This window comes from Bufo bufo, chromosome 8 (genome assembly GCF_905171765.1).
Source record: "Bufo bufo chromosome 8, aBufBuf1.1, whole genome shotgun sequence".
NCBI lineage: Eukaryota > Metazoa > Chordata > Amphibia > Anura > Bufonidae > Bufo > Bufo bufo.
The window spans coordinates 174,062,800-174,090,243 of NC_053396.1; the positions used below are offsets into that span (position 1 = coordinate 174,062,800).

Consider the following 27,444-nt stretch of genomic DNA (forward strand, 5'->3'; position numbering starts at 1 on the left):
ACTGCAGGGTGGTCAGAGTGCCCATGATGACCCCCTGTTTACCATCCAAAGGGTCTACAGTGGGCAAGAGATCATGGAGGAATGGAAAAAGGTGGCCCGGTCTGATAAGGTTTTCTTTTACTGCATGTGGATGGACTGGTGAGTGGGCATCACTTACATACCTCCTGGATTCGGCCGTGCGCCAAACTTTGCAACTTTATTTTACACCAGAATAGGGATTGAAAAAATGTTCCGCTATGTGTCTGTAAACTCATTGGATGTAAGAGTTGTGCAAGATGAGAAAAACATGGCTGCCTTCTTTCAAACACTGAAAACTGTGGAAAAAAACCCAAAACTATTGCAAAGTCAGAAATCTTTTGTTTTTCTACAAAAAAACAACACCTTTTTTAATATAATAAAATTAAGACGTACGCACACCGGCAGAACATTACAAGCAGTCTTATAACAATGCTATATTGACTCCTATGGTTTTTACATTATTCTAGGGAAATAATAGGTAGAGGTGAAGGTAGGTGTAACTAGCAGAGTTGGTCATTTTTGGCTACTTGTTGCCCGTGGGTGACAGACTCAGTAAGTGCTTCTTTAAAGGGGTATTCCGATTGTGACAAGTTATCCCTGATTCACAGGAGAGGGGATAACTATCAGATCGGTGGGGGTCCTATTGCTGTGAACCCCACCGATCACAAGAATGGGGACTCCGTATCCTTGAGGCCCCCCAAAATGAATGTGGCGGTAAGATAGTCTTGCACACTGCCGCTCCATTCATCTCTACGGCAGTTCCGGAGACTGCCGAGTACAGCGCTCGGCTATTGCCTGAGCTCCCACAGAGATGAATGGAGTGCCTGCTCCACTGATTTGGGGGGTTCCTGAAAGTATGATGACCCCCCACCAACCCAGTAGTTATTCCATATCATGTGGGAATGTCATAGGGAATAACTTGTCACAACTGGAATACCCCTTTAAAGAAGACCTGTCAGCTCTCCTGACTTGCCTATTTTAGTATTCTTCATGAAACAACAAGTCTATAGCTCCTTTTCTTAGAGTGCTTCACCATGTCGTTCCTCTCTTATTCCTTCTAGAAATTTTAAGAATAAACCGTTACCAGTTGGAACTTTTACTAGTTACCGGTCGGGAGGGGTATCCTTCCATGTTCCGACACTGTTCATTCAGAGCTCAGAGTGCCAGTGTGTGCAGGGCTATGCCCCATTGACAAGGTAACACCCAGTTGTCTGTGTTCATAAAAATTCAGGAAGAATAACAGAGGAACAGAACAACGCAGATTTATGCAAAAAGATGCTCCACAATTCCTATTACATGGGGAATGCGAACACTTTCTAAAATGGATATGTCGGGAGACATTTAAGGGGTAATTTAGTTTCAAAGATATACTTTGGGCCCTGTTGCCCATAGCAACTAATGGGTGTCCATCTTCCATTTCTTAAACTGCTGTGAAAAAAATTAAGTCATAGTTGCCAATGTAATTTGGGAAATTTAACGGGGTATTCCCAAGACAGACAATGGGGGCATATCGCTAGGAGCGGGGAGAGCGGTGGCTGGAGGACCCCAGGTTGCTGGATGACCCCACCTCGCTTGCGCGGCCACCGCTCCCATACATTTCTATGGGGCCGACAGAAATCAATGGAGGGTGGCTGTGCATGCGCAGTGCGCTCTCCACCACCTTTTCCCACTCCGTTCTTGGTGTACAATGGTTGTCCTAGTAATATGCCCCCATTGTTTGTGATGGGAAACCCCTTTAAGCCCCTCCCTTGGGACAGCCTGTGAAATGCTCACAAAGTGCCTACTTTGGGGTTAATTGGCACAGCCCCACTCCCTTCCCATTCATTTCCTGGGACTGTTGGAGACCATCTTAAAGCTGATTAGTTTCTAAGGGTTATTGACTCAACTGGGAATAATCTTTTAAATGCTATAGAAACCTTTGGGGCATTTTATGATTGCATTTTACTAATTTTTGGCTAAAATAATTTTTTCAGTAGGTCTTTAACCATTTCTGAGTACAGGGTTAAAAATCAGTCTGTTTGCAGGCTGTCAGTTTTATTTGAATCCTGTCATCTGAGGGCTCAAGTGTAGATCTAATCTTTGATCACCTGACCTCATAAAAACTCAGTATAGCTCAATTCCTATCAAACTCCGAGGTAAGAGCTACATGTGACCCCCTCGGATGACGGGTTTTTAAAGAAAACAGAAACTGACAGCTTGCAGACTGATTTTTAACCCCTGTATCTCAGAAATGGCTGAACATTTTTAATAAAGACCAACTGAAGAAATAATTTCTAGCCCAAAATGAGTAAAATACAATCATAAAAAATGCTCCTAAAGGTGTACACAGTCTGCTAATAATACCAAGAACTTTATTGATCACATACATAAAGACTAAATGGGATTTGTGTGACCCAGTCACATTCATTTAGAAAAATATTAGAAAATACTACATAATACGCGTAAATGGCAGTGTTAAAAAAAAAGTCCAGCGAACTTCATTTAAAGGGGCAGTAGGCACAAAAATTGCCCCTCTAAAAATTGAAAATTTGTAGAAACTACCCTTGTTCTGTACTTAAGGAAACTTGCGTAGGCTAGCTGTTACCTCCCACACCAAACAAGATTGGGTGACTCACAACATTCAGCCCATTTTTTTTTATCAGTTTACAATTCCCGCCACGGTAGAATTTGGCATTGAAAATGGTTTCCATATGCTGTGGACAGTTCCAATTGTATGCCAAAACTCGGGATTTATGCCTGATTTATATAAGCTTGGCAGCTTGTTACCACAATGAAGTATGGGTTCTCTTACAGTCTTTGTAAGGGTGCAGTCTGAGGGGGTGGTCCAGGAGAAATTGGATCCTCACAGTACTGGAGCTTGAAGAACCTTTTGAGCACTAAGGTAGAAAAAGGGGACCTACGTCCATTAGATACGGGGATGTGATCTTATTTTGTCTTCAGGAAGAGCTGTATTTGTTTGAAAGACGAGAACTGCTCCGATCCAGGACCAGGTCATGGCCATTGGCTTTCCACTTGCCTCCAGAACCTTTCTCATCCATAGGTGTGATGGCTAGATTTGGCCTGTGGCACCAACAGCAAAGGCAAGACTATAGAAACAAAAACCTGAGATCAGTACATAAGTACATGCTGGTTACATGGAAGATACTTGGACCATAAGCATTTTGTGTGTTAAAGTTGAAATAAAGTTTTACAGATTTAGGCTACTTTCACACTGCCGTTTCAGGGTCCGCCTGTGAGATCCGTTTCAAGGCTCTCACAAGCGGCCCTAAACGGATCAGTTTGGCCCCAATGCATTCTGAATCGATGCGGATCCATTCAAAATGCATCAGTTTGGCTCCGCTCTGCCTCCATTCCGCTCTGGAGGCGGACACCAAAACGCTGCTTGTCCGCCTGGTGGTTTGGAGCCAAACGGACTTACAATGAAAGTCAATGGGGACGGATCCGTTTACATTGACACAAATATGGTGCAATTGTAAACGGATCCGTCCCCCATTGACTTTCAATGTAAAGTCAGGACGGATCTGTTTGACTTCACTTTTTTTTGACTAAGTTATGCAGACGGCTCCGTACTGAACGGATACCATTGTTTGCATTTATAGGTGCGGATCCGTCTGTGCAGATACCAGACGGATCCACACCTTGCGCAGGTGTGAAAGTAGCCTTATTTGTAATTTTTCTCATTTTTTTCTGGATTTCTTAAAGAGCTAGCCTGATTAAGCTTGCCCATCAAACAGATCAGCTGATTGCTGCAGGTTAAGCTTTAGAAACTCCTGATTAGGGGTGAGCGAATCGACTTCGGATGAAACATCCGAGGTCGATTCGCATTAGACTTTGTTTCAATACTGTACGGAGCGAGCGCTCCGTACAGTATTAGAATGTATTGGCTCCCATGAGCTGAAGTTATTACTTCGTGAGATTTCACGTATTAACTTGAGAAATTCATTTATACTGTAAAAAAACCTTTACCAAACTCGGATTCGATGTACCTTGGAGTAATAACTTCGGCTCATCAGAGCCAACACATTCTGATACTGTACGGAGCGCTCGCTCCGTACAGTATTCAAAGGAAGTTTTATGCACATCGACTTCAGATGTTTCATCTGACGTTGATTCGTTCATCCCTACTCCTGATAATTGGGTTTTATCGCCAGAGGAAGCTTCACCCATTGCAGGAGAGATGTAGGATTGAATACCGACCCTTCAAATGGATGTCTCTCTACCTGGGCTAGTAGAGAGGTCCCTATCATCTAAATGACGTCTATATGCCCTAAAAGGGTTGACTTGATGAGACAACTGTTTAAGTATAATTATCCAGTAATTAGTAGGTAATAAAAAAAACACTGTGAGTACATATTTTCATTAAAGGGGTTTTCCAGAAGTTTAATATTGATTGCCTAGCCTTAGGGAAGGTCATTGATATCTGATCAGCTGTTTTAAGCCTCTTCCTAGGCCAGTGATGTCACATTCATTGGTCACTGGGTCTAGGCTGCAATACCAAGTACAACCACTATATGGCCCTGTGCTTGGTATGCTGGGAAGAGGCTTGCTAGAGCACATTGGCCTCTTCAAACCGCTAATCAGTGGTGGTGCTGGACCCCCGCCAACTTGATATTGATGACCTACCTTGAGGATAGGACATTATCACTTGCTTTCCCCAATTTGGGAAGGGTACCAGGAGGAAACTCGCACAAACACAGGGAGAACATACAAACTTCATGCAGGTGATGTCCTTGGCCAGATTTGATCCCTCGACCTCAGCGATGCAAAGTGCCAGTGCTAACCACTGAGCCCCCGTTGTGTCCATCAATAATGCCCATCTCGGCCACAAATGGCGGTTATGGGAATACCCCTTTAATGCACTCCTATAGTCTTATCGTGGTCGTTACGGTGAGATAATTTCCCCCTCTCGCCCCTTCCTCTCAGATAAATCACAAGTTCATCTCAAATGTTAAAATTTTGCATTGAAATCACTGGTGTGAATAGGTAGCTGAAGGTTCAGTAATCACACAGTCTTACCCGGAAACAGTTTTTGAATTTTCTGCTGACAAAGTAGAGAGCCACTGGGTTGATGCAGGAATTCAGCGAGGCCATATTGATGCCGATATAATTCACAACCAAGAAAAAGCTGAATGAAGCAAAACAGAGGAGCATGGTCAACATGTGCAAGAATCTGGGGCTATGTACAAATTCTATCCATGACCATATACGTTCTTCCATTTTTATCTAGTGTGTTGACCAGAAGCTCTTGTGTCTCAATGTGAAATCTATAACAGGGCCCTGTACCAACCATGTGCCATTTATAACATTGACATCTTGAATTATATGTGGCAGAACAGACTTTGTGCCCCTCAGGCATCAGTGGCTGGGGGTGACTGCTACCACAGAGACAGTGGTAGGGTATATTCACACGTAGTGGTTAACACCAGGGGGAAACACGTTTTCGAAAGGCAGGCATTTTTTCCAGTACGGTTATGACCGCATTGCTATTAGAAAAGTGATTGACCTACCCATATGTGTTTGGAGTATTAAAACATGAGAACTTAGACCTACCTCCTACCTACATGAATGGTGAACAGTTGTATTACCTTCTTAAATTATTATTATAGTGAAAAATGGCTTGGAAATTTGGGCAAATATCCCTGGTTCTTAGTGAGGTTTTGCTCACCTTATTCATATGTGTGTCTGTATTTAACATACAAGGAAACCTCTCCAATGGACCAGATGCAGACTGACCATTTTCTGTAAGAAGACCACTCCCCAGAAGCCACTTTTCAATGCAATGTTGGGTGGTCCTCTCAAAGAGGTTTCATAATTGTTTCATGTTGATTTCATTATTGGACGGATTGAAGTCAAAGTTCATCCATGAGCTAAGATGGTACAAGTAATGGGGTAACATGCACAAATAACCCCTGGTCCATGAATTTGGAAGATATGTCGTGTTTTTCGTGTTTGGAGCCAGTATAGTATACGAGTTTACACAAATGGTATTGCTTCAACAAAAATAAAAGTCTCAAAATGCAATCTTGCTTCGAGCGCAGCAGGTCTATGGTGAGGTAGGTTCAAGTTCACACTTAGTCCTGAATTTCATAAAAAAAAGACCGCGCAGCTCAAAACCATCCATGGCGTGACTACTATAAGACTTGCAGTATTTCACTATGTCAAGCTCTCTTGCGTAATATCTAGAAGATAGAGGCATTGACTGCGGTGGGAGCCCGGATTTCAAATTCAGTGATCGATCGTATTGCAAGGACACTTTCTGCATACCTTCTACTACTGACATTTCCATGGATGGTTTTGAGCTGCACGGTCTTTTTTTTAATGAAATTCATATAGTACACGACCTTGTATAGAAATAGTTGGTATCTTACCTGAGCAGCTCACATCTATGTGGATCAGTTCCGTCGTACACCGTTTTCTTCAGTATGCTGCTAACATGAAGAGGCAACCAACACAGCGCAAAGATCACCACCAGACAGAACACTGTCTTAGCCACCTCCCTCCTCTGAAACAAAAAATAAAACAATTATCCATCCATCCATCCATCTCATATGTATCCCTCTCATACCCATCCATCTCTCCATCTCATATCTACCAACCTCATATCTGTCCATCTCATATCCATCCATCTGGCCCTCTCATATCTATTCAATTAATTTATAACTGCTCATGCTTTACTTTTAAAGGGGGCTGTGGAAGTGGTTAACCTCAACCCCTAAAATGGAGAGAGGCTATACAGCAGGACCACTGAGTGTGATCTTTTAAGCCTCCATTGTACACATTCAGAGAGTGGAAACCATGAATTGTTTTTGTTGGCCCTTCTAATGACCCCTAATGCCACATGCAGATGGTGCGTATTACAGGCAGGTTTTCTGCATGGACCTTGTACAGAAAATCTGCAGTATAAGGCCTCTTGCACATGATTGTATGTAATTTGCGGTCCGCAAAAAATATCGATGACATCCGTGTGCATTCTGTATTTTGCGGAACGGAACAGCTGGCCCTTTACAGAACAGTACTATCCTTGTCCGTAATGCGGACAATAATAGGACATGTTCTATTTTTTTGCAGAACGGAAACGGAATGCACACGGAGTTACTGCCGTTTTTTTTTGCAGACCCATTGAAATGAATGGTTCCGCATACAGTCCGCAAAAAAACGGAACGGACACGGAAAGAAAATACGTTTGTGTGCAAGAGGCCTAATAGAATAGCACAATACTTTGGTTTACCTGTTTCATGTGATCATTAAGTGCAATCCTCATCCCATTCTTCATGCTCAACATCTCACAGGACATCAAGGTGTAGAAGACTCCAGTGCAAGCCAAGGGTAAGCAAAAGTAGAAACCGAAAAGCCACCAGACCTTCACTTCTTGATAGAACTAGAACACAGAGGGATATTTTGTAGATTTATAAAACTGTGATAATGATGGACGCTTCAGCTCATTCTGATGCATGCCACGTACAGTAATTGTGCACGAAAGTATTCAGATCCAGGTACTGTTTGGAAAAATGCTAAATGCTTTTTCTTGGGTCGACCCATTTAGGATAAATTGCCCCCAACGTATAAAAGAATGTTGCAGAACTTTTACAACAAATAAAATTTACCTCTTTAAAAAGGTTGTGCTAAGTTTCAAATGTATCCCCAATCTACAAGATATGATTTGAATGGTGGGAGTCCAACCACTAGACCTTCACCGATCGTGAGGACATGTCTCGCATGATAAATGATGTAGCTGTCGATAGTACCCGCCCCCACCCCATCTATATTCATCTCTTTGGGACTACATTGCCATACGGGGGTACACTTATACCTTGGCACGAACCCTTTGAAGGGTAACTGTCATATTTTTTATTTATTTGCTAGTTTATTAGAGCTAGGCATGTATACCTGAGTTAGTCTGTCAATGATTGTCAAAAGATCTGTAATTACCTTATAATAACAGCTTTCATTAATGTCCTCTGTCCCTTTCCACTGCTCCCTTAAAAGACCATTGCTATGGCTTGTCTGTCTCCATCTAAAAAGACAGGAAGACGGAGGGGCGGTCCTTCACACTGCATGCCTGCATTAGGCTTCAGAGTGAGGAGGCGTGTCTCTCAGTAATCCAATCTGATTGGCTGGCAGGGAGCTGCTGGCTACAGCAAGTGTGTATGGGAAGTGAGGGAAAGCAGTTTTGGCCCCAGAGAACTGGCTCATCTTGAGAAGGTCCTCATATTGTAAATGTTTAAACAGCCATAACTAAGGGAAAAACTCAAGGAAAACAGTGGTATGTGAAGAAACTAAAGATTGCTTTATGCATAATGCTGCTGCAGCAATAACATATGCTAACATAGATTTTTTTGATGAAAACATGACAGTTACCCTTTAAGTCTCAGAATACCCATATTGATATCCGGTATAAGCTATCTTTCTAAATTTCTGTGGAAGAAACATCTGGGCTATTTACCGTCATAAATCTGGACGACTGCTCCAGAGGCAGCATGCACACTTGAATGGTTTGATCTCTTAACTCCAACTTGACCAAGTCAAAGGCAATGGCTTCGGGGACTGCCAACATGATGGCAACTGCCCAGATCAGGGTGAGTTCTATGGCCTTCCACACTGGGATTCCAATGCCCTGAATTCTGTTCCAGGAGGCCACCGCACGATATCTGTGAAAAGAGCAGAAATGATGGAAGAGCATTTTTCAAGATTTCAATATTGATGGCCTATCCTCTGGATAGGTCATCAATATGAGATCAGCTGTGGTCCTACACTCGCCACCCCCACGACCAACTGTATGAATAGGCCACGGTGCTCCGTGAGTGCTTAGGCCTCTTTCCAGGCCATGTGGCTTCACATTCATCAGTCACATGACCTAGTGAATGGGGCTGATCTGCAATACCAAGCACAGCCACTGTTCAATGGACGGTGCTGTGTTTGGTAAGCTGTGAGGAGGCCGCTGCGCTCACCGGAGCTCTGGTGAGCACTGCGGCTTCCTCAAACAGCTGATTAGCGGGGTGCCAGGAGTCGGACACTGATGATCTCATATTGACTGAGGATAGGTCATCAATAGAGATGAGCGAACTTTTGAAAAATTAGATTCGGCTGCTTTGCCGAATTTTACAAAAAAATCCGCTTTGTGACGAATTACTTCGTTACGAAGTGAATTTCCTTGTAAGTAGTGAGTGCAATGACAGGGAGTGGCGATAGCACCGCCCCCCATCATTGTGCCCCTCAGATGCCACGTTCATAGCTGATGGCGGCATCTGACAGCAATAATACAGTGTAAAAAAATAAAATAAAAACGTACTTACCTGACCCATTTGCTCGCAACAGGCCAGGCACCGCCATCTTGCTCGAAGGTCTGGCATGAAATCTCACGCGGCCTGAGATGACGTCATCATGCCAGCCGGCGTGGTGACGTCATACGTCACCGTGCACAGGATTTGAACCGAGGTCTTCAATTAAGGCCTCATTTACCCATACGTGGACCACGTGAAAACCTCGGTTGCTATGACGCCGTGCGCTTTGTGCCGCCACCGCTGCTGTACAGTAATACACTCGTATAGATCCTACGGCGGCAGCACGAAGCGAACGGCGTCATAGCAATCAATGACGCCGTGCGCTTGTGCACTCAGCAGGATGACAGGCCGGGTTTTCACGGACCGTGGTCCACGTATGTGTGAATGAGGCCTAAGATGGCGGCGGCCGGCCCCTCGCAAGCAAATGGATCAGGTAAGTATTTTTTTGTTGTTGTTGTTTTTTTACACCATTTCAGGTTAAATCAATTCGCTACCACAAAGCATGAGGAAATTCGGCTTTGCTTGTATTCAGAAGTTATTCTTAGGTTTAAAGTTCACCTATGAACACTAATTCATAGTTTACACATAACATAGTCCAATGCTACACTCACAATTCTGCAGAATTCAGAGCTGAAATCTCCCAGCATTCTTCTATTAAGGGCTCGTGCACATGGCCGCATACGGCGGGTCTGCAATACACAGGGCACCGGCCGTGTGCACCTCGCATCACGGATGTGGACCCATTCACTTGAATGGGTCCGCAAACCCTGAGATGCGGTGCGGAAGCACGGATCGGAACCCCACGGAAGCACTATGGAGTGCTTCCGTGGTGTTTCTGGCCGTGCCTCTGCACCGCGGATCGCGGACCGTCGGTGCCCAGTGCATTGCAGACCGCAATTTGCGGTCCGGCCAGCACACAGTCGTGTGCATGAGCCCTAACACAGATTATTATGATGGTGAAATGGACTTAGTCTTTGTACAGTAACTGGATGTGGAGAAACAAACTCTCCTCCTGCATGATAAGAATGTTTCCAATGGCAGCCTGCAGAATTGTAAATGCAGCTCTGGAGTATGATACAGGCTGTAAGCTAGGATCAGTGCAAGATAAGGAATGTACTAAAAGGACACGTTTAATGTTTGTAATTAGCTGAGCAGGCATTTCCTGCATGTTGAGAGGTACCAGGAAGCAGCAGGGGATCACTGACATCAGAATCATTTTTTAAAAGAATTTTAAAACCCAGGAAACCTCTTTAACATAAAATTCAGAATTTAGCAATCTTGATGACGAGGTGGTCAGATTGTGCTGCATGTGCCAACCATTGATCCTAATTGTAATGAAGAGGTGCACAAACTTCTAAAGAGGATTTCATATACTTTCACACGTCAGTGTTCGGTCAGTGATTTAAATCAGTGATTTTTGTGAGTAGTGTTGAGCGAACTTCTGTTAAGTTCGGCGTCTAAAGTTCGGCTTCCGGTTAGCGGAGAATCCCGATATGGATTCCGAATTCCGTTGTGGTCCGTGGTAGCAGAATCAATAATCGGCCATTATTGATTCCGCTACCACGGACCACAACGGAATTCGGAATCCATATCGGGATTCTCCGCTAACCGGAAGCCGAACTTTAGACGCCGAACTTAAAACAGAAGTTCGCTCAACACTAATTGTGAGCCAAAACCTTAAGAGGAGCCTCCACAGACATAAGGTATAAGGGAAAGATCTGCACCTGTTCTGTGTTTTTGACCCGTACCTGGTTTTGGCTCAAAATCACTGATGAAAATCACTGACCAAACAGTGACCGAACACTGAGGACTCGTTCATATTTCCGTTTTTCACTGATGTGCGATGTCCGCATTTTATGCGGACAGCACACCTACCCATTGATTTAAATGTGTCTGTTCACATTTCAGTATTTTTTTTACTGACCGTGGCCGTGGGTCATGCACTACTTTGATCTGTGATGCGGACCAAGCACGCCCATTGAAGTCTTTGGGTCCGTGAAAATCACTGACACAACACGGATGGCATCTGTGTTGTGTCCGTGTTGCGTCCGTTTTTCTCTGAAGACTGATAGGAGATTCTTTGGAAATTAATTTTCAGCTGAGCAACGTCAGTGAATTACGGATGACACACGGACCAACCACGGATCCTTCACGGACAGCTGCATGGATGAAACACGTAACGCTTTTTTTCACGGACATGACACTGACAACAAAATGTGAACGAGGCCTGACCGTGTCTAGAGGGGAAAAAGCTCTCCAAGCCGTGAGAGAAGACTGATCCATGTATTAGCTTGTCACAGAATTAAAAAGTCACTGTTTTAAAAGGATAGTTTATTGTATTAAGAAATGTATATAATGGAGGGGTTGTGCTTTTATTATAGCATGGCAGTAGATGATAGATACTACATGAATAGCTGAATGGATGAGAGCAGTCTGCACCTTTACCTGTCTATGCTGAGAGCACAAAGGCTGAGCACCGTGACCCCAACAGATGCCTTCTGGATAAAGGGGAACAGCTTGCAGACATACACCCCGAATGGCCAGTTCCCTGCCAGCAGCTGCAAGTACACAGAGGAACATACAGTAAGTCTAAGTGATACGGAAATATTCACTTTACTTTGCCTGATCTCTCCTGACATGTCTGTTTTAATACCCGCTTACATTCCTCATGTGATAACAATTCTGGAACATCTATTCTTATAACTGTATGTTGTGCCATTCCTTTATTATTCCTGCTAGAAGTTTACAAATCATTTTCTAGCAGTTGGCAATGAAGGTCCAGATGAGTGTTACCCGTTGGGGGAGTGTATCCTGACACTATTCAGCACTGCCAGTGTCCTACTGTGCAGGGACATACCCCTAACTGGTAACAAACAGATGTACCTTGCTGGCAATATGTTCATACATTTGAGTAGGAATAATAGAGGAATGGCACAACATAGAGACATAAGAATAGATGTTCCAAAATGGTTGGGGATTTCAAGTAGTTACTAAAACAGTTATGTCTGAAGAGGTGATAGGTCATCTTTAAAGAGGTTGTCCGGGCGTTTTAATATTGATGACCTATCCTCAGAATAGGTCATCAATATCAGATCGCCGGGGGTTCGACACCTGGGACCCCCGCCGATCATCTGTATGGGGAGACGGCGCACACAGTGCGCACGTTCCCGGCTCCCTTCTCTCTTCCTGCCCACTGCTGCTGTCCCATAGACATACAGCAGCGGACAGGAGGAGAGATGGCACATGCGCTGTCTCCTCATACAGCTGATCGGCGGGGGTGCTAGATATTGGACCCTCGCCAATCTGATATTGTTAACCTATCCTGAGGATCCTGAGGTCATCAATAGTAAAAAGCCTGGACAACCCCTTTAAAGGGAACCTGTTATTAGTATAGAGCTGCCATAACCAAGGGCAGCATGAAAAAGCAAGTACGCCGCCTCATTACAAAGCACCATTTTACTCCAAAAAGCTGCATAGGCCTTGATTTATCAAGACTGGCATGCGCTAAGCCGATCTTAATAGGATCTGCACTGCCGGAGGAGGTATGTAATTACATGCCTCCTCCGGCAGTCCGTGCGCCTGAATGAAATCTAGATGTCAATAATTATTTATGCCAGTTTATGCCCGACCACACCGTGCTCTCGCCAGGCCACCTTTGTGGAAACTGATGAAGCCGGCGTAAAAGTTCCAGTGACGGCTAAAAAAAATTTGTCACAATGGCATTTAAAAGTTGCAAAACACAAAAAAAGGAGGAGGGGGAGTGATAAATTTCCCTCATAGTTAAATTTTTTCAAAAAATGCCAGCCACTGGTCAGCTTCACTCTGCTTCACTCTGGTCAGCTTCACTCTGGGGAAAAATGTCCACTGGGCAGCTCCCCCCGAGCTGCCCAGTGGACATTTTTCCCCAGAAAATTACTTTTTTTAAATAGTTTTTTTTAAACATTCTTTTCCAATTTTCCACGTCTAATAGGCATACATATGAAATGTTTTTCTTGAGTAACCTAATGTACCCTAATTTCCAATGTCAAATTTAAATATACCAATGATTCACTGGAAACCCTATGAACAAACCTTATAAATATTGATGGGAATAGCGATAAGGATGTAGAACAGGTCGCCCAGTGCCAGGCTGGCGATGAGGACGTTGGGTCCATTCCTCATGCACTTGTTCTTGTATATGATTCTTAAGAGTGTGGAATTTCCTACGATCCCCACCAGAAAGATAATGCAGGACAGTATTGTTGTGACATATTTAAAGGCGTGCTTGATTTTGAAGCGGGATAGACAAGGAGGTGGTTGGCGCGGTGGCGGCATTCTCCCATAGTTTTCTTTGGAGTCGTTGCCGCTATCGTTCTGTAGGTTTGTATCCAGCTGCACAATGTGGCCAGCCTGCTCCTGGTCTAATGTCTGTGACAGTTCAGAAATCTCCTCAAGAGACAGCGGAGTTGGCGAATATTGACTGGAAACACCCACAAGTAGGCACAGGATCCAAATGGCGGAGGTACCAGGAGGAGGCATAGTGGATATAGGTAATATCAGAAGGGTCTTGAAAATTCAGTTGATGCCTCTTTTACATTAATAATCTATGGAGAATAGAGAGAATAAAAATAATCCCATTAGTTACTCAAACCATTATTTACCCTTAATGGGGTTGTCTGTCCAATATAATTAGGACTAGTAAAGTGTTCAAATAGAGGAAAAAGGACCCTCGCCTAATCATTACCGTTGCCATTCTTTTTTTTAATAGTGTTTATTTATTGAAAAGTTTTTTTTTTTTTTGTTTTGTTTTTTACTTCACCAAATCCCAAAGGGATACAGAAAACAAAGACAGCCGGACTACAAGTCCGAAATCCAGTACTCATACAAGGATCCCTAAGCGGGAAATACATCAGGATAAAGCAAGGCTATCTTGTCACTAAACAGATGAGCAGTCCCATATTACATCACGGCATAGTTACGAGTACAGGACGCGACAACCATTCACACACTCACTCACCCCGCCCATGAAATCAGATAGTACCCTGCGCACATAGCCAAAGGCCCCAAATCTGATCGAAGCTATCAGGAGTCCCCCTCGCTGCGAAAGTGAGTTTATACATCCGCAGGTCAGCGTTTATCAGTTGGATCCAGGATCCAAGGGTGGGGTTCTTGGGTGGTTTCCAATGCAGAAGGATGGTTTTCCTTCTGTAAAACATGAGTAGTCGGAGCAATTTCCTTCCATATTTGGTAGGAACTATCTCCGTCACCAATCCCAGCAAACAGGCTATAGGAGAGAGTATCCCCAGGAGCCCCAGCTTTGTGGAGATAAAAACACAAATCTCACTCCAGTACCGCTGCATTACAGGACAAGTCCATACCATGTGATATAAAGATCCTCTCGGCTCTCCACACCTGGTACAAGAAGGGTCTGGGAGCCTACGCATATGGTGCAGGCGCACTGGAGCGAGATAAGCCTTATGAACCCACTTAAGTTGAATGAGCTGGTCACGGGCGCTTATTACCGTGGTCTTCCAGACCGAGCCTAGTTCCTCCAGATGAGACGCCTCCAGATCCGGGATATCAACCCTCCAAAGCTCGAAGGAGCGACAGAGCGACGAATCCTGCATTTTCATAATTTCAACATAGAACGATGAAATGGGTTTGTATGGTTGTTTCAACCAAGCCACCGACTAAATGGGGCCACATTTCAAACACAAGGATAAGGATTTGAATTGGGCCTCACAGGCGTGTCTCAGCTGGAGGAACCGATAAAAACATGTATGAGACAATTTGTACTCTCTTCGAAGGCTCTCAAATGAACAGAAGACACCATCCACATACAATTGGGTAAGGTACTTCACACCCCTTTGAGGCCAGAATTCATAATCGGGTAAATGAAACAGTTCTTGCAACTGCTTGTTGCGCCACAGGGGTATATACGGGGACCAAATATCCCCCCCCCCCCACCCTCAGTGTGTGTCACCACAAACTGTTTCCAGGCCATCACTACTGTAGCCATCGCTTCAGTATAATGCAAGACTGAAGTCGTTCCTCCCCTATACACCAAGTTAGGCAACGCTTCATAGGATCCCACTAAAGCCGCCTCTAATAACCGTTGCGTTTCAATGCCAAGGGTCCTTTTGTGGCAGGGTCAGTAGCCTAAGTGATGGCCTGTCCCTAAGTGGCACAAGATCATGGCAGCTCAGAGGTCATGTGCTACTTGGGGACACATCGCCACTGAGGTCAGTGAATGGTATGGACATGTCCACAGGCGGGACTTCATGCTTCCAGTCCACAGGGGGGTGGAAGCAGCGGGTATGGGACCCTCAGTGCTGGAACAGGGCGTAAATATTTTATTCTATTGCGTGTAGTTTTGTAATTTTTTTTTATACGAATTCTGAACCAATTTTGTTCTGCAGACAGGAGGTATTTCAATACATAGCAAGCTGCCAAATGCCATTCACTCAGAAATCCTTCAGACGTTCTCTGATAGCTTCATAGAAACATAGAAGACTGAGAGCAGAAAAAGACCAGAAGGTCCATATAGTCTGCTCTGATTGTTACTTATCAAGTATTTATCCCCTTACTTCTCCAAAGTGTCTCACTAGTAATCTGTTAGCTGCATCACTTGGGTACCAATGAGCTCGCTCCATCTGTCAGTTCCATACCTGCCTTGGTCACTACTGAACGTGGCATTAAACTACCTGGCATTTACAGCAGAAGCCTAGCTGTGTTGCAGCCAAACTTTAGTTGCAATCTTGAGGGTATGCTGGGCCATACACACAATATCACAAGATATCATGAGAACAGCCTATCCCCTATACATCCGCTATAGCTGGCGGTGGATCAGCCAGAGTTATGTAGAGGCAGAGCAGGAAAAGTCGCTGTTTGCAGCGCAAAGTAATCTGCTTAAGGTGGATATCAAAACTAGGTATTAAGTGGGAGAGTTATCAAAACTGTTGTAAAGGAAAATTGGCTTAGTTGTCCTGAGCAACCAATCAGATTCCACATTTTATATTCCAAATGAGGTCTAAAAAATGAAAGGTGGGATCTGATTGGTTGCTAGGGGCAACTAAGCCAGTTCTACTTTACACCAGTTTTCATAACTCTACCCCTAAGTTTTTACAAAAAACTAATTGACAGTCCTCTTTAAGTACGGCATAAAAGATGCAATCATGTGATGAATTCGCTTGTTCAGTGGGTGACCAGTGGCACATTTACACGGTGCAGTTATGAGTAATTTATGCCTGGAAGTTACCTCAATCCTTGGCCCATTTTTGGTATAAGCTAAACCAGTCTTAATCACATGAACCACGCAGTTCTCTTTTCTACCGGTCATGAATTGTTTTTGACAAACGGCGTACAAGTAAACTTTTGTCCTTGCATTCTGATTGTTGTATTGTCCAAGGTCATGAGGGCCCTGTTTCTCCTGAGGCTTTTCTCATGTGGTGACTAGTATGAATCCAGGCTTTGATGACCTATGGTGAGCAGCCAGGGAGACACCATCTGAATGAGCCTTTCTAAACAACAGCACAAGAAGAGCATTCAATACAAGTTAGAGTTGAGACATCAGCCAAACATGCCCTAAGGTGGTGCCACTTTATCACCAAGTGTAAATCATATTTAGGCGCTATAACGAATCTCATTTAGTAGCCTGTTCTTTGTTCCTGGAAAGTTATGAACAGACAAAACATGGGTGTACATAGGTCCGTGATCATGATGCTTATTATGAGGGGTGCAGTTGTTCAGGGTGGTTGATATGGAATTCGATGCAGTTTTAAAAAAAAATCTTTTAGGAAGTATTTTTCAGTATTGGCCGGTATAATCTTTATGACTCAGAAAATTAGCATTTTAAACCATGTTGTTTTCTTTTAATTAGTCCTAAATTCGGTTCAGATTCAATTTATAATTTACATTTATATTGGTAGATGCTGTTTTTTTTTTTTTTACTATATAGAGTCCCAAATTCCTGGTATAGGCATTGCTTAGAAAGTGCACATAATATATCCAGGGGTGCACCACCAATTAGGCCAGGTGAGGCGAGAGGGGGGCAGCAGAAGAGCCATGGGCAATGTGCGCTTTCATTGTGGCAAAGGGGTTAGGTTATAAAATTGGCATTGGGGAGGCGCCGTTTGAGTTTTCGCCTCAGGCAGCAGAAAGGCTAGGTGCACCCCTGAATATATATCTATTGAACACTATAATAAAACACCAAATAAGCTACCCCCTAGTGGTGGCTGCAGGTAGCCAAACTTTCAAGTTTTTTATCAGAAGATTGAAACTTCGCCCTTTATAAAAATATATATACTTATCGTGAAATTAGAGGGTTATTCCCATCTAAAATAGTGATGGCGTGTCACTTGGACATGCTATCACTTTATGATCGGTGGAGGGCCGCCATCAAGCTGATGGGACTACAGCTTTGTTTTCGTGCTGTTTCCCGTTTTTACGTGCGTATGATTGCCCCATGATGATGATCGTGGATTTCAGTTAAAATCAGTGACAAAAAGTCTCAAACACAATGTTAGGAGTTTGCTTATTTTGAACCAGTTCTGCATATCCCACCCAGTGCATGGGTCCACATCAGTGCCCTTTTCTGCCATGACTGTAAAGTATGTTATGGTTGTGAAACCCATTATTTCCTAAAGTGGTTCCTTGGTTTTATCTTCTCACATCGTGGAGACTTATTAAAGATTCCATTAGGTGCAGGTCCAAGACTCTACCAATGCTCTTTTAGCAAAGGAAAATGACTGGACACTTTGGCTCTGCATCTCCTTGTACATCTTTTTAGGTTGGCCTATCATATACCCTAATCTAACTCTTCTCTATTCACCGTACCCCCCACACCACCCATCAGAATCATTCTTCAGAACCTGATCCATCATCAAATGTCCAAACCCCATGCACTCAGAAGCACTAAAGATATCAGCTGGTGATGGGCTCATGGAGCTGTAGATCTACTCCCCTATTGAGTTAAGATGACCAAACCATTGTCCAAAACATGCACTTTTTACCTTTTGTGCCACCCCATCTCCTCATAGAAGCTCTTGTGAGTAAGGCTCTCACTCCTCTTATTTTAATTGTTGACTTGTTTGTTTCTGTGTAATATATGATTCTGTTTGTATACGATTCCTATGATTGTAAAGCTCTGCGGATTATGTTAGGAGTCCGTAAAGAAAGATTCTCATTACCTGCCATTACTAAAGGAAGCGTCATTGGACTAGGTGTCCAGTTCACTCGGAACCTGAATTTTGGGAAAGGTAACTGTACAAGATACATTTACATGGCTTAGTTTATTGCCTCTGTAGTGTTTTTTGTACACTATATGATCATATCCCCATATATGATCATATCCCCATATATGATAAGGGGAGCATCAGTAGAATGTTCCTCACTGGGCACCACCCAACCCAAGATTAAAAATCAAACTTTTCCCCCGAGTTAATACAAGAAGCATTAGACTGGACAATTAACATCCCACAGATTGTGCAACATAGCCTACAGAATCAGACCAGCTGAGAAGAAAAGATCACTTGACTTGGTTTGAGGCTGGAAGAAGTGACCAAAGATCATCAACTTTCCACCCGCTTTTGCTGATCTACAAACAAGATAACACATGACGATCAGTCAATACAATTCTCACCCCTTCACGGTTCTGCGTCATTGGAGCTAGAGATATGATGTGTGACTCAGGGGCGTAGCTATAGGGAAAGCAGGGAAAGCGGCTGCTTCGGGGCTCTGACCCCGAAGGGGCCCATCCAGGAGGAGGAGGACTGAAAGATTTTGTCAGGGCCCCCTCAACAGTATTACACAATGAAATTATATACAGTGGAAGTATAGACGGATGGAACAGCTGCCGAGCCTGGTCTGAGAGAGTGATCTTTACTAGTCACAAGAATGGGGGCGGCATGAAAGGAAGGGGTTGAGAAAAAATTACTGGGGGAGGGGGGGCTCCATAAAATTTTTTGCTGTGGGGCCCAGTCATTTCTAGCTACGCCACTGGTGTGACTACATCTGAGATCACCTAAGACTCTGCTGCAGACTGAGTCAATAATGACACATGGATTGTTTCATAGACTAACTCATTTCCTGTAGGTAAGGACTTACCGTACATATAATTTGTGAGCTGGAAGGTCACCTTCATTTACTTGCCCCGCACCCTAGTGTTCTTGTAGATAACACATACTCTACTCCCCCCCCAACCCTTCAGACCTCCACACGTGTGCGTTCTCAGTACAGGGCTGCTCACACTACAAGGTATCCATTGTAGCTACCGCTGCTTTCTGCAGCTTGTCTGTTCGGTCATCCGTCATAAATCCATCAAATTGCCACCATAGGCAGTTGCCTACTCTGCCTGCCCCTCAGCTTAGCCTTGTTCTACTAAATAACACTATAGTTTTCTCACGTGGGGTAAGGAGTGCAGGTGTTACATTTTGAATACTTTTGAAAAATAAAAAACACACAAAAATATTAGGAATTGAAATCGTCCCCCTTCCTAATTTTATATATAAAAACAAGCAATTAAAAATAAACATCATTGTTATCACCGCTTCTAAAAACGCCTGAGCTATTAAAATATAAAAATATTTTTTCCGTGAATACCGTCACGAAAACAATACGACATTATGGGTCCGGGAAGGCCGGGAGGAAAAAATAAAAATGCAAGAACAAAAATTGGAAATTGGCTGGGTTCTTAAGGAGTTAGATAAGGGTAAAATATCTCCATACCCCTTCACCTCAATAAGAGTTAAGTCTAAGGCCTCATGCACAAGACCGTAGTTCGGGTCCGCATCCGAGCTGCAAAAACTGCGGCTCGGGTGCAGACCCATTCACTTCAATGGGCCGCAAAAGATGCGTACAGAACTCCCTGTGCTGTCCGCATCAGTTGCTCCGTTCCGTGGCCCCGCCAAAAAAATATAGCATGTCCTATTCTTGTCCGTTTTGCGGACAAGAATAGTCATTTCTACAATGGGCCGTCCTTTCCGTTCCGCAAATTCCCTTTTTTGCGGATCCGCGGTTTGCGGACCGCAAAAAACGGAACGGTCGTGTGCATGTAGCCTAATTCACATGTCAGTTATTCGGTCAGTTATTTCCATCAGTTATTGTAAGTCTAAACCAGATGTGGGTCGAAAACATAGAACAGGAGAAAATCTTTCCATTATACCCGATCTCTGAGTAGGTTCCACTACTGGTTTGGGCTCATAATAACTGATGGAAATAACTGACCAAATAACTGAAGTGTGAACTAAGCCTTAACATTTAGCCAAGCTTGACCTCTATGTTAATGGGGACATTGTGTTACTTGCTGGCCATCTTTCTGCTGACAGTTTTTCTCCGTTCACAGCCAACTTGTCTTGACCGGTTTCGTCGAACAGAAAAATATTTCCAGATTATGTAACAGATATAATTAGGCCTTCTGTAGAAATAATTCTGTATTCCAGGCTGAGGTCCCTGAAGACATCCGGTGCAGGACACTGAAAGTTTATATAGTACATAGTTGGTCTTTATCCTGATGACGCCATGTGCAGTGCTAATTACAGTATATTACTACTAGCCTTATCTACGTACATAAACAATTTTGCTTTTGTCATCATTTAAACCTTAAGATTTATTTATCCGGAGGGTCATTTTGATTTTTTGGATATCATAGATTATTACATAGACTTGCTAATAAAATTATTTATTTCTTGTGCTTTGGCCTCTTATTTAACCCCTTCCTGACCGCCATACGGCTATATACGGCATACAGCAGGCACCCGCGGCTAATGTCCACGACCGGCAGTAATGCCGATCGCGGACATTTAACCCTTCATATGCCGTGGCCAATTCTGACCATGGCATCTGAAAGCTGAAAACCTGGAAATCTGTTCCGGCTTCCCCCGGTGGGGATTGGGGAAGCCGGAGTGTGTCCGCAGCGTCTTGTGGGTGACAGGAAGCTGCTGCTTAGTAATTTCTATGGAGCCCCTGCCTGTAGCAGGGCTACATAGAAATATAGTAAAATGCATAGGAGCCTATGAGAATAGCAATCTAATGATTGCTTGTTATCGTTCCCTATGGGAACTATAAAAAGAAATGTTTAAAAAAAATGTTTTTATGAATTAAAAAAAAAAGGTAAAAAAATATAAAAGTTCAAATCAACCCCCTTTCCTCAAAATGAAAAAAACAAACATAAAATAAAAAAAATGCACATCATACAGTAGGTATCCCAGTGTGCAAAAATGCCCACACTATAAAAAATGTAATCCCATATGGAAAACTTTGAAACGGAAAAAAAGTCTAAATGGCGGATTCGTAGTTTTTTTGGTCGCTTCTCCTCCCACCAAAAATAAATAAAAAATAAAAAGTGATCAAAAAGTCATACACTCCCCAAAATGGTATCACTGAAAAGTACAGATCACCCGAAACAAATGAGTCTTCACATAGCTCCACATACATAAATGCAAAAAAGGTATAGAGGTCAGAATATGGAGACTAAAAGAAAAAATTTATTTTTTTCAAGTTTTTTTTCCCAGTATAAAAATGCAATAAAAAATATACATATGTGGTTTTGCCAGATTCGTACTGACCCCTAGAATGAAAGTAACTGGTCAGTTTTATGGTATTGGGAATGGCGTAAAAACAAAACCCCCAAAAAACGTATGGAATTGTGTTTTTTCAAATTTCACCCCATTTATAATTTTTTTCCAGCTTCCCACCACATTGTATGCAACCGTCAATAGTGCCATTAGAAAGGGCATCCTGTCCCACAAAAAACAAGCCCTCATACAGCTGTGTGAACAGAAAAATAAAAAAAGTTATGGCTTTGGGAGGGCTGGGAGTAAAAAAACAAAAATATTCTTCTGATTCGTCACAGAGACTTGTCAGAAATGCAATAAATGGTGGAATGTTAGCTTGAATGCCGACCAGTTCCTGAAAAGAAGAGATGCTTTGCACTTTAGACATGACCAAAAATTTAAATTCTCCCCCTAAAATACCACTGATTTAGGAACACTCCAGGAATAAACTAATGCCCTATGTTATGCCTGATGCAGGGCCTGTGGAGGTGGTGCATGACCACCATCTTTGCTGTTTTTTTGAGTAAAATACCATCCAGGGGCGTACACAGATGTTACAGGGCTCCATAGCAAAACTTAGTATGGGCCCCCTGCACCTAGTTTCCCCCATGTATGTGCATCAATCACTCCCAGGCAATGCAGAACATGCACAACTCCCAAGATTAGAAGAAAGTGGAAGAAATTTTTATTTAATATAAACTGTAATAAAAAAAAGTTTACTTCAACCTCAATCCACTTTATCCGACAGGTGCTTTTGAACACCATATTTCTCAAAGTATTTACACCCGAAAATAGGCAAAAAGACTGATAAATCTCCTGTTTCTCTTCTATTACAAAGCTACCTGGCAGCAGCCACCACTAGGTGGAGCTCAGTGAATAGGAATGAATACAACTACCATGGAAGCTGTAATAATCGTTTTGCATTGAGCTCCCCCTAGTGGCGGCTGTGTGAAAATGCAGTATTTTCTAAAGGGAAAGAGACGAGTAAGTTCCATGCAGGCACCTCCTTCCCCCCATAGCAGTCACGTGGCCATCAATTAGAGGTATGCCACCCCTCATGCCCCACACTAGGCATACCACGCTGTACTATTTCTTCCTACAGTATTTCTTTAATTATCTACTTAAATAGCAATTCCTCCAAGGAAATACCTCAAGGAGTAGCAGCGGTAAAAAAGACTAATAATAAGATGCAGGAACTCTGGTCTCTGCTGCCATCTGGAAACATAGCAATAAAAAGTAATATTTAAAGGGGTTGTCTCACCGTTACTAAGGGGAGATGAGACACAGTCCGGACCACCCTGCCGGCAGGTAAACAGCAGAATGTGTCTGCGCTCGCTGTTTCAGTAGCTCTTATTGCGGTGCCTGGGAGCTACAAAAACAGCGTGGCACAGGAAGCTATGCTATTTCTGAGTTAAAGGGGTTATCCGAGGCTGGAAATGGCGCCCCATACGTCTGGGCCCCTCACACTGATTCTACTTACCCTGCTCCCCGCGCCGCTCCTGGTCCGGGGACTGCTGCAGCTGCTTCTCCCCGAACGCGGATGAAAACATCCGGTGTCAGGGGGGAGCTCCGTTCCGTGGCCCCGTAAAAAAAAATATAGCATGTCATATTTTTGTCTGTTTTGCGGACAAGAATAGGCATGTCTACAATGGGCCGCCCGTTCCGTTCCGCAAATTGCAGTAGGCACACAGGCGGCTTTTGTTTTTTGCGGATCCGCGGTTTGCAGACCGCAATAAACTGCACGGTCGTGTGCATAAGACCTAAATCAGAGAAAAAAAAACCTTAGATATGGAACAACGGATCCGTGAAAAACGGACCGCAAAACAACAACGGCCGTGTACATACATGAGGCCTAATTACAATCGCGAGCAAGGTAGCCAAGTGTGAGAAGGAAAGCAGAACAAGAGAAGGACTTATTCTGGTTACAGGTATACTGAGCACCAGTTCTCAATGTCATTCAGAAGCTGCAAAAGCAAATAAGATTTTAAGATCTGCGAAAAGAGAGAGAAAAAACGATGTAATTTTAGGGTACTTTCGCACTAGCATTATTATTTTCCGGTATTGAGCTCAATACCGGAAAAAAACTGATCAGTTTTATCCTAATGCATTCTGAATGGAGAGCAATCCATTCAGGATGCATCAGGATGTCTTCAGTTCAGTCCCTCTTACGTTTTTTTGTCCGGAGAAAATACCGCAGAATGCTGCGGTATTTTCTCCGTCCATAATTCCGGAACTCTTGCCAGAATGCCGGGTCCCACATTATTTTCCATTGAAATGCATTAATGCCGGATCCTGCACCAAGTGTTCCGGCAAAACGGATCCGGTTTTCCCGTTCTGCGCATTCGCAGACCTTTAAAAATGCCAAAAAAATATATACCGGATCCATTTTTCCGGATGACACCGGAGAGACGGATCCGGTGTTTCAATGCATTTGTTAGACTGATCCGGATCCATCTACAAATGCTATCCGTTTGCACACGGATTTCCGGATCCAGCAGGCAGTTCTGGCGACGGAACTGCCTGCCGGGTTTTCACAACCAAGTGTAAAAGTACCCTTTATCTATCCCCTGCAAGGCAACATATTGAATTTGGGCTCCACATTCTCAAAAAAGATGAAGGAGAGCAGGAGAGGGTTCAAAAACATGTAAGTAGATTATTAAATAGGAGGACATAATGAGGCTTGAAAGATTGGGCCCATTCAGCTCGGAAAAAGATGCCTTTGATCTCTAAATACATGAGTGGTCAGTACAAAGAACTGGCGTATGATTTATTTGTCCCAAAGACCAGGATTAGTGATGATCGAGCATGCTCGGCACATGGCGGTATTCGGGTGCTCGTGTGCAATGCTCGAGTCTCCGCCCTGCACGTTTCTTGGCTGCTTCCCAGCCAATATACGTGCAGGTAAGTACTGCCCTCACTGTAATGCCGTAACCATGTTGGCTGCTGGAATTACAGTGATTGGCTGTCCGAAACGTGTCATCGGGTGCTATATAGCACCCGATGACGCATGTTTGGCTCATTCTTAGTCAGGTAGAGCTGTGCTGAGGAAGGGACAGTGGGCATGGATGTCTGACCTCTGTGAGGTTTTAAGAAACTTTGCGGAATCAACAAAGATGGTGAGCGGAGATATCGCTATTATCAGCGTCACCATCCCACTTCTGTGTCTACTCAAATGCTCGCTGCTCACAATTAAGGCCGAAGCTTTGCATGTGGAAGAGGTGGAAATGTGGGAAGACATTACTCAGGGTGATAGTCAGACCACCCTCAGTTCGTCTTCTCAGCGCGAATTAGACGATGAAGAGGAGGAGGAGCAGTAGACGGTTGCCTCCGCTACAGAGGGTAGTACCCATGGGAGTTTAATTCCATCTGTTCTGCGTAGGTGGGCAGAAGAGGAGGAAGAGGATGAGGAGATTGAGAGTCATCCTCCTGATGAGGACAGCGAAGTCTTGCCTGTTAGTACTCTGGCACACATGGCTGACTTCATGTTAGGCTGCCTTTCCAGCGACCCACGCGTTATACGCATTTTAGACAACACGAATTACTGGTTGTTCACCCTTCTTGACCCCTGCTACAAAGAGAACTTCTCATCTCTCATTCCTCTGGTGGAGAGGACGTGCAAAACGGTGCAATACCAGAAGGTCCTTGTTGAAAAATTGCCTCAAAAATGTCACCTGACAACGCTGGCGGCAGAGTCCGTAGTTCCTTGGGAAACCGAGGAGGGGAGACAAGGGGAACACACAGCAGTTCCAACAAAGGCAGGGCAACACTCTCCAAAGCCTAGGACAGTTTCATGACACCCCGCCAGCACCCTCACCCTAATGCACGGCCTACTGTGACAAGGAGGGAAAAATTTTGGAAGATGGTGAAGGAGTACATAGCAGACCGTGTCAGCGTCCTCAATGATCCCTCAGTGCCTTACAACTACTGGGTGTCCAAGCTGGACATGTGGCACGAACTGGCGCTCTACGGCTCGGAGGTGCTGGCCTGCCCTGCCGCCAGCATTTTGTCTGAGCGTGTATTTAGTGCTGCTGGTGGCATTATAACAGATAAGCGTATCCGGCTGTCAACTGAAAATGCTGACAAGTTGACTCTTATAAAAATGGCCTGGATTGACCATGACTTCTCGACTCCACCAGAGGAAAGTGGCTGAACATAAAGGCACTTTAAGTGTGTTGTTTATAATGTACTGAATACACTGTATTCCCATGCACCCCTTCCACCACAAACAAGGGTATTTGGTTGAATCTTCCTTTTCTCATCCTCCTCTTCCTCTTCCATCATATCAACATGCTTATTTGTCGCATATAATGCCCTTTGCATATAATGTTTTACAGGGTCAGCTCACCTGCAGGCCCTCTCATATAATTATTTTGAGGGTCAGCTCAGCTGCAAGCCCTCGCATATAATTTTTTAGAGGGTCAGCTTACCAGCAGGCCATCAATCATAATTTTTCAAGGGTGTGTATGATGCCCTCCTTTATGTGTAATAAAGGGTGTATTGGTGTGCCGGTTCCTTGTAATTTTTGCCAGCCCTTTCTCTTAGTGCATAGGCTTTATGAGTGTAGGAGTCCCACTACCTGAACAATTGTACCACAATGTGAATGAGTCCTTCCTTTATGTGATATACAGGTTGTATCGGAGTGCCTCTTCCTTGTAATTTTTGGCAGCACTTGCACTTTATATACAAATAAATATACATGAAAGAATGTTTCCTATCAATTTTTCCTTCGTCTAAAATGGATTTTATCTTCGGTTTTGTGCGTATTATTGTCAGTCTGTAAAAGTGGCGTACTACTCGGACAAGATCGTTCCCAGCAGCGACCTGGGAGTCCAAGATGCACCCAGACATCCTCCCCATGCTGTTCCTGAACCACTGAAATGGTTCGGGAACAGCATGGGGAAGATGTCTGGATGCATCTTGGACTCCCAGGTCGCTGCTGGGAACGATCTTGTCCGAGTAGTACGCCACTTTTACAGACTGACAATAATACGCACAAAACCGAAGATAAAATCCATTTTAGACGAAGGAAAAATCAATTTAGGAACTTTTCTTATGAACCAGACACCCTCCTCTCTTCAGAGCAGGGGGTGCCTGGTTTAATGCTCGGGTTCTCCCATTGACTTCCATTGTGCTCGGTTGCTCGGTAGAGCACCCGAGCACCCGAGCACTATGGTGCTCGATCAATACCAACCACAATACAATCATTAAGTGTGGAGAAAAGGTGATTTAGATATCAATAAGGGAAAGGATTTTTTACAGTTAGGCCCCTTGCAGACGAGCGTGAGCGGATTAGGTCCGGATGCGTTGCGGATGCGATTTCGCAAGCAAGTTCATTCAGTTTTGTATGCGATTGCGTTCAGTTTTTATCGCGGGGTGCAATGTGCATTGATGCGTTTTTCACGCGCGTGATCACAAACTGAAGGTTTACAAACAACATCTCTTAGCAACCATCCGGGAAAATCGAATGGCATCCGCACTTTCTTGCGGATGCGATGCGAATTTCACGCAGCCCCATTCACTTCTATGGGGCTAGCGTTGCGAGAATATAGAACATGCTGCGATTTTCACGCAACGCACAAGTGAAGCGTGAAAACCAACGCTCATGTACACAGACC

General features: G+C 43.8%; 1 protein-coding gene across 1 annotated transcript; it reads right to left on the reverse strand.

Annotated features, from left to right (window-relative positions):
- Positions 1-2,714: 2,714 nt before the first annotated feature.
- On the reverse strand, positions 2,715-18,875 carry LOC120977328 (endothelin receptor type B-like). The gene is made up of 8 exons (XM_040405228.1): positions 18,788-18,875; positions 13,371-13,882; positions 11,745-11,857; positions 8,462-8,666; positions 7,247-7,396; positions 6,387-6,520; positions 5,035-5,143; positions 2,715-3,104 (listed from the first exon to the last, which is right to left on the reverse strand). Exons 2-8 carry the CDS (start codon positions 13,815-13,817, stop codon positions 2,955-2,957), a joined length of 1,308 nt encoding a protein of 435 aa, XP_040261162.1. The 5' UTR covers positions 13,818-13,882; positions 18,788-18,875; the 3' UTR covers positions 2,715-2,954.
- Positions 18,876-27,444: the final 8,569 nt, after the last annotated feature.